The 8,207-nt window shown below is 37.8% G+C and overlaps 1 protein-coding gene across 1 annotated transcript; it reads right to left on the bottom strand.

Annotated features, from left to right (window-relative positions):
• On the bottom strand, positions 1-4,007 carry rd3l (RD3 like). The gene is made up of 3 exons (XM_079475308.1): positions 3,729-4,007; positions 1,295-1,594; positions 1-1,116 (listed from the first exon to the last, which is right to left on the bottom strand). Exons 1-3 carry the CDS (start codon positions 3,770-3,772, stop codon positions 759-761), a joined length of 702 nt encoding a protein of 233 aa, XP_079331434.1. The 5' UTR covers positions 3,773-4,007; the 3' UTR covers positions 1-758.
• Between the last annotated feature and the right edge of the window lie 4,200 nt (positions 4,008-8,207).

Raw genomic sequence — 8,207 nt, forward strand, 5'->3', positions numbered from 1 at the left:
TTGAAATTTATTTGACAAACATGGTGAAAAAATAGGATAGTTTGCAGGGTTCACAGAAGCAATTAAATAACATTTAGCAATTACACTGATGACAATTACACTAAACACTCTTGATATGCAAGACACAATAACACAAATCAACCAGGTTTAAAGACACAATTTGGTATTGCTGCAATTGTTTTGGATGATCACTGCCACCACGCAATAAAGTTCGGCCTCACTTCTGGGTCAACGGTGGCTGTGCTCTGAAAAGCTTTAGGGAGGTATAAAGCACGCTAGGTAATTGATTGGTAAGTGCGGGACCCACTGATGCGCAAAGGCAAAGTGGTGCAATGCTCTCCCCTTGGGCTAATCTCTGCTCTGTAATCCAGAAATATAACTATGAAAAAAGACAGATTAGGTTGGATAACTGGGTTGACTGCTCTGGGTGTACGCGATCATTTGTGCGTGCTGCTTCCAGTTTTCTCAGTTATACAATGCAGATAATTAAAAAATCTTTTTTTTAAACTAAAGGAATTTTACTAGATCTAATGTTGTAATTCAACTGTGAAACATTGTAAATGTTTCGATAAACAGAAATTGTGGCTTTAAGAGATTACGGTACGATTACACCTTTTGTTGATAATGTCTTTGTGGATTAACATGCTTTATTTGGGTAAGAAATAAGTAATTCATCTAAATACAGTAGATCATACCTCTATCAGAATATACAGATTGTGCATATACATCTGACAGATTACAATTACAATAGGTGAGGTTTACAATGTCGTGCTGTAGGCCTCATAACTAATAGGATGGCAAAACGGCAGGCTCCAATCTCTGTGCATAGAGTAGGGACAGGTGGCATACAAGTGTTTATCCACATAACTAGATATAGTTGGAATCTCCTCTCTTTGCCTTCCTGACTCCTCTGGGAAAGCGTTTTCTGTCATGTGATTTCTGTTATTACTCTCTGTCGGTGGAAAGGGAGTAGAAATAATAGCAGGTGAAGCTGAAGGCAGTTGACGTCTCTGCATTCCATCTTCCTGTCTCCTCAGAAAGTCCCTAAGAACTTGCTTGAAGATGCTCACCAAATCCCAGGGAGGAATGTCATTGTGAGCCAGAAGATCATGGAGCCTTTGTGGAAAAATACATCATTCTAATGAAATAATTCTGTACAATATTTTTTTAAAACAATACCATTAAAAATATTAGCAAGACAGCAAATTCCAAAAATAAACCCTCTTTTTATAAGCACAATGAGAGGAAATGAGCACAAACAAACAACTATTTTAATGTAAATATTGCACTTTACCTGGAAAGTACTACAGCAGTATGTGAGGGTGGGATGCGTCCACAGAGGCGCTCTAGCTGACGGTGCTCAGAAGCGGGTATGAGGGCTAGCAAGTTCGGGTGTGCTTGGGGGTGATGGTATCCCAGAATGCCACGGGAGAAGCAGTATTGGAACTCTGCCTCTTGAAACAGAAGTGCTCTTTGCTCTAGCTGCCAAAGGAACTCCCGCAGTAACATTGGACCTGCAGGTGCCACACATCCTTGTGCTGATTCACCTTTTGCTTGGGGCCATTTCGACCAACCTAAGAACGGCGTTGCTGGGCTGCAGTGTAGAAAGATGTATTACTACATACATAAACAAAAAAGCATATATTCGGAAGCGCAGACACACGTAAGCTTTCCACTAAAAGCACTTGCTTACAGAGATAAGGCTCTGTATGAAAAAATATAAAGTCATATTTCAAGGTTACTAGATTAGGTTCCATTCACTGTCATTAATTATCAAATACTTTTTTCTAATGATCACTTTGAATTAATACTCCATTATTTGATGTTGTTTTAATAGATCCTATATTGTCTATATAGTCCTGTTGCTCAGTTGGTAGCACATTGTGCTTGCAGCATAGTTTTTGGTTCGAATTCCCAGGGAACATACATACTAATAAAAGGTATACCTTCAATTCCCTGAAAGTTGGTTTGGCATTTGGTTACAGGATTTTTAGATATACAATATGATCAATGAAAAACCAACCTGTCCTTCACATGAGAATGGAAACCAGGACTATCGCTACAGGGGTAAACAGAGTTGTCTTTTACGGTACAACTCTAAGATCGTCTGCTACCATCCTCCCACAATATTCTGACCCCAAAACTCTATATTTACAGCCAAGCCTGTAACTTTTCAAAAGAGAAAATAAAAATGAGTAAAATAAATCTTCAAATAGTGAGACAGGTTTACAGCAATTTAACTATTGTACAAAGGAATGATATCTTCTGTTAGATCCAAAGTCAATCTCTCTCTACAGTCATCTAAAAAATGAAATGTGACTGGAATAAAGAGCTTGATCCTTATTTGAAGACAGTCCTTCACATTGTATCACATCAAGATTTGCTCATCTGAGTTACATCAGCAGAATAGATCGCCTCTGTGCGTCTGGAGGAAAATTGTTTCAGTGCATTATCTTGGTAGTATTCAAAGGGAACATAACATTACAATATTCAGTGATAATGCTGAGAATGCTCAGAAAGCACTTTTCTTTTGAAAAGAATGAACAACAATCTAAAAGTAAACTTGACTATTTGAAGACCAAACATAAACTGCATACATTCCATTTGCATTTGCCCCCTAAATGCAAAGTATAATCAGAAAGAAAGAAGGATATAGATCCAAATGATGGTCTTCAGTGGTGTTAAGTATTGGAGTAAATGTAATTAGTTACTGTAGTTAAGTATCTTTTGGGCTACCTTGTAGTTGTACTAAAAAGTACAAGAGTATTTAAGATATTAGCAACTTTTACTCTCTACTTGACTACATTTATGAATGGGTATACTCTTTACTCCACTACATATGTAATGACTAATGCAATTACACATTACATTTTGAATGGCACCTTACTTTTTCTGCAGCAGTTTATTTCTGCTACAGAAGAAGCAATATTGCCATTTATAGGGCATTGAAGGGACTATATCTTCTGCTTTTTTCCCCTTACCTACTGAAACTTTTCAACATGGCTTCTTTATGTGGGTGCATTGTGGGTTAGTTGGCATCGCTGGTGTTTTATGTGAGAAGAGGACATGACTGGAGCCGGCGATAAGGCCAAAACCAGCATGTCCAGTGCAAAAAGGCTTTGACTTTGAATTTTTTACTTTATTTATCCCTTTTAATGAAGGGTAATGGTTTTTGATAATGGTTTGCTTATGAGCATTTGAGCTTAACCGAGACGTTTGTAATAGACGTAGGCTATGGTGTCCACCTTGATTTGTTGCAATTTTGAGGTATGCAGTTTGATGGCATTGCTCTCGTCACGAATAAACTGTTACTTGTTTTTCACTGATATGTCTCTTAGATGTTGAGGACAAGTGCTTCTTTGAGTTTACATTCAGTATGAGTAAAATGCTGTTAAAATAAGATACTTATTAAGACTTTTACTCAAGTCGTTCCTGTAACTTGTAATGGAGTCATTTTTATTGCAAGGTATCTGTACTTTCACACAAGGTTTTCAGATCCTCTTTACATCTCTGATGGTCTGACTAAACAAGACAATAATGTGTTGAGAAAAATAAAAAACACATAAATTGACATATAGAGACAGAAAAAACTGATTCAAAACTGTTAAGGTGAAAATAGAAACATGATGGGACAAGCCGTGAGATGATGGATAGAGCAGAATGACAAGAAAAGGAACTACCAAAGTGTCAAACACTTACAAAGAAGAATAACAAAGTCATATTTTTACCTTGTGTGCCTGAAAGGTTGAGGTACATGATGCCTTGACTCCATCTCAAAACACCAAAAACTGCAACTGCATCAGGTTATGCACAAAAAATTAAGCAAATAGACACAGACAGAATGAGAAGATATGAAAAACGACAGATAAAAACACTAGCAATAGAAGAGTAGAAACAAAAAAAGGCTAAATATAGATGAGCAAAAAAGATTAAAAGCTTGTGGCAGTGGCAAACAGAACTGGTGCTGTGTAGATGACAGCACCCGGCAAAGTTAGGAAGAAAAATGTGAGTCTCTGCCCACAGCAAACTGGCTTATGTCTCTTTGCTCTGATAACCCAGCCCACTCTTCCTCATCTCCCACTCACTACACAGCACGAACACATGTGCACGCACATTACAATATCAGCTCCTAAATAAAAAAACTTATATCAGTTATATTACAGTAAACCTATTAGAATATATGTACAATTATCTAATAAAATTATAATCTGTGTCAACATTTCCTTTCACTGCATTTTCCGAGCACTGTCATACATTCAGAATTTGTGATCATCAGTGAGATGTTGAACGTGGCTTGAGGATAATAATTCTTTCATGTAAAATCATGGCCCTATTAAAACAAAAATAGATTAAATTTGAATTGTAAAATGGGCTGACTACAGAGCCGTCTCTTTACATAAAATAAATAAAAATCATCCACAACACAGCATAGTTTATCCACATCATTACCATTGTGATTAATATTAGTAGCAAACGGACAAATCCAACCATTGGGTTCATATTTGACCCAATCATTTTGCAATGAAACAACCAAACTTTAGGTTTTTCCCTAACCACGAGTAAATAATCCAAAAAATTTCAATAAATTAGCGAACTGAACTACTTTTGGTATGTGCATGACCATATTTATGCAAATTCTCAATAACAAATTGAATGTAAAAAGCATTCCATCCAAGCGGCATTCCATTACAGATTGGTCCATATGGGGACCTCTGGGAATACTGCAGGCTTTAGGGTCTTCAGAGACACAGTATTACAGCCCAGCGTCTAGTTCTGGGTCAGATCAGAGCAAAGCACCAGACTGTTGTCTTTGCCACATGCCCTGTTCACCCTGTACATCCCAAAAAATCATCCATGTAGATAACATGTCATTTTCAAGCTCTGTGCAAATATCTGAACCCTTTATTTAAATGTTCAGTGTATGAAATTTAGTGCCATCTAGTGGTGAGATTATGAATTAAATGATGATGTCATCACGTTCTTGCTTCTTTGCCGAAAGTAATAATGTATATTACGAAACGTGCAAATCTAAATTGAGTGAGTTAATACAAGAAAAATGATCTGACCAATTGAGTAAGAAACATAAATTTAGTTTAAGAAACCTTTATTATTGTATTTATTTTATCGCACCATATCATATTATAATTTATTTTGATGTTTAAAGTTTAGAGAGAATTTATTTTCCACACTTTTTTGAGGTCATCCATCAACACTGCAGCAGATGTGGTGTGTGTCATTCATCCTTTTCCCTCAACCTTCCACTCTTTGCATTTGTAGCTCTTCCCCACAGGCTAAGTATGAAAAGAGAGACTGACAAAAACAATACGTTATTTCCATTGCAAACTCAGAACGCAAGACATGACCTCATCGGATGTCCAATTATTTCCATCTATTTAGTCACATCATATTTTTTCAGTGTTTCTCTATATTTGCTGTGAAGAAGTTGATCATTAATTCTACAATGAAAATTTTTTATTGTTTTCTGTAAAAACGTCTTTTTATTTTTGCCTCAGATGATGTAACCTTTATTTAAAGGAAGAAATCCACTGGAAATGGCACAGGACCTTTTAGCATCTTCACTAAAGCACTCCCTACCCAGAGGAGATGCAGGCAGTCATTTAAGTCAGTCATCTGAAGTCGCCAAACAGGGAGATCGTAGCAGCCCTGTCACACATACCCACAGAGAGAGAGGCTAATTTTGACTGTCAGTCTGTGTTCTGAGGTGGGTGATGTCATTGCCACTGGCAGGGTGCCCGTGTTTGGACAGTGATGTTTTGGGACATGACTGGTATGCCCGTATTGTTGCACCAGAAGGCAGTGTGCGTGATTACACAAGGATCTTTTCCCTTAATAAGGTGTGCTTGTGTAAAGTTTGTCAAAACAAGCATTACATCTAGATACATTCACATGAGATGAAGGCTGAAGTCTTACAAGTAGGAATGTTGAAATCACAGGACCAGCTGAATTCTACAAATATTGCATTTTCAGAATTACATTGGTAACTATAAAACATTACAATGAAATCTGAAATTGCAGGTAACTAAAGCTTTCTGGGTAACCGGTGGCCACACAATATGCCAGAATGTTCACACGTTGCTGTCTTCCAATGATAATGTTATTAGAATGGGCAGTGCTCTTCCTCTTCCACACAGAAGAGCCAGAGGTAGTATTTGTGTTTCAAGAACACAAGGTAATTCCATTAAGCTTGTGTGATTTATAGAAAGTGTCATGTGAACAAAGAGGTAGAAGTTTGCATTAAGAGTTTGGTGTCCGAGATCTCTTCTGTTGGCACTCTGATGCTTTCTAACCAGTAACTTTGACATTTTCCAATCATCAGACTTCACCCATGGCATTTCTCCTTAAAGGGTTTGAACAACATTTCATTTGTTAAAATATAGATCTCTCCTCTGAATGAAGTGTCTAACAGCAATACGTTTGTTCTCATTTTATCCGCTAGATTTGCTTAATGGTTCTGAGGTCTGTTTTCACCGTCAAGAGGCGAGTTAAAAAAGGAGATACGGGCCAGTCATGACTGACCTAGTTTGAGCTTATGAGGGCACAGTTGACCTTTGCTTAGGTACAGACACACAGGATGGCACCTCAAGGCCATCTGACCCAGAGTGACTGTCTCCATGATGGTGATTTTTTAGTATTGTTTCATATTTTGCTAATTGTAATTCACGTTTGGTGTATGATAAAATGAAACATTGAAATCTTATTTTTACAGTCTCTATAATATACGAAAATAAGGCAAGCATCAATTTTAATGTAAAATTGTCATGATTCTGCCTTGTCTTGATTTTCTGGTCTAGGGGCAGAATCATGACAGACCCACGTGTTTTATGTGGAGAGAAACATATTATTGTCAATCAGGACATAATATGCGTTCTCTCCAGTCTCGTCATTTGGCCTCGCCCCTCTCGTTCCTAGTGTAGCTTTCCTCCTGTGTCTCATTACCCACACCTGCCCATCGTTATCTCCTTTGTTAGTCTCCCTATATATTGCCCTCTTGTCTATTGTCTTGTGCTCTTTTGTTGTACAGGTTTCCTGCCCTGTACTTTGTGGTCCAAGTTCCTGTATGTATATTGCAAAGTTCCTTGTTTTCCTGATTGTTTATTTTTGCCCCCCTTGTGGGAAGTATTTGTTTTCTGTTTTGAGATTTAGTTTAGTTAGTGTTTTCCCCATCGTGGGTGTTTGTTTTGTATTTATAATTAAAGTCTGTTTACACATTCATTCCCGCTGCCTGCACTTGGGTTCTTCCACTGATTCACGGCATAAAATGTTCTCAACCCATCTGACAGCATAGGGTATTCCCTTACTAGGAGGCACTGGGGCTGGTTTATATGCAATATGTAAGATATAGAGCTTAATGGCATGACACCTCTTTAATTCTATTGGTTGAATAGCCGACATGTGACCTGTGTCAACGTTTGTAATATTTAATGTTTTGTTTATGTGACAAATCTATATTTAAGTTCATAGTACGAATCACGGCAGCCCTAAACAGGAGGTCATGGTTATAAATAGCTCATAACAAGCTTATCAGAGCTGATAATATTAGATATTTTGTCATGTTTAAAAGGTCTATTTCTGTAGGAAAGGAAACCAGTCTGTCTCCAAGAGCTCAAAGCATAGTAGCTCAAATAAAAGTGAAATGTGGGTCTTTACTGTATACAAATCGCTTTCCAAATTTCTATGGACTCTGTAGTGTATAAGCAGACATATCCATCCATAATCACAACACATTGTAACATTCGCATTTGTTTGTAATATTATCTTTTGTGAGGTTCTAACTCTTATCAGATGCACAGCAGAGCCTTCATTTCCTGCTCCGGTGATCTGTTCGGATGTCACACCCACAGACAGCAAATTCCCCATTGCCCCTTTTTACAACACTCTAGCATAATGAGATGTGCATCACTCTCTCTCTCTGAAGTGCAGTTCTCTGTATGCACCAGCAGAGAGCGAGGCGAGCTCACACGTGTCCCATTAGTGAGCTGAAAGCATCTTCACCATGCATCCATCAACTGTTTCAGTTGCTATTGTCCCCCAGAGTCAAACTGAAGGATCAGGCATACCTTTAAATAAATAACTACTTTAAAAATCTACAGCAATATACAGACCACAATGATAAAACAGGGGTAATAGTGTTGTGGAAAATGTGTTGCAGACAACGCCAGGGAGCGGAAACAGATCCCGCTGTTGTC

Source organism: Barbatula barbatula (genome assembly GCF_947034865.1).
Source record: "Barbatula barbatula genome assembly, chromosome: 15".
NCBI classification, from domain to species: Eukaryota; Metazoa; Chordata; class Actinopteri; order Cypriniformes; family Nemacheilidae; genus Barbatula; species Barbatula barbatula.

Bases quoted from the DNA above. Each gene is read 5' to 3' on its own strand.
- rd3l (XM_079475308.1), bottom strand. From the start codon at position 3,772: ATGGAGTCAAGGCATCATGTACCTCAACCTTTCAGGCACACAAG. The intron at 1,595-3,728 runs GTAAAAATATGA...TCTACACTGCAG, and splicing joins CAACCTTTCAGGCACACAAG to CCCAGCAACGCCGTTCTTAG. The intron at 1,117-1,294 runs GTAAAGTGCAAT...TTTTCCACAAAG, and splicing joins ACTGCTGTAGTACTTTCCAG to GCTCCATGATCTTCTGGCTC.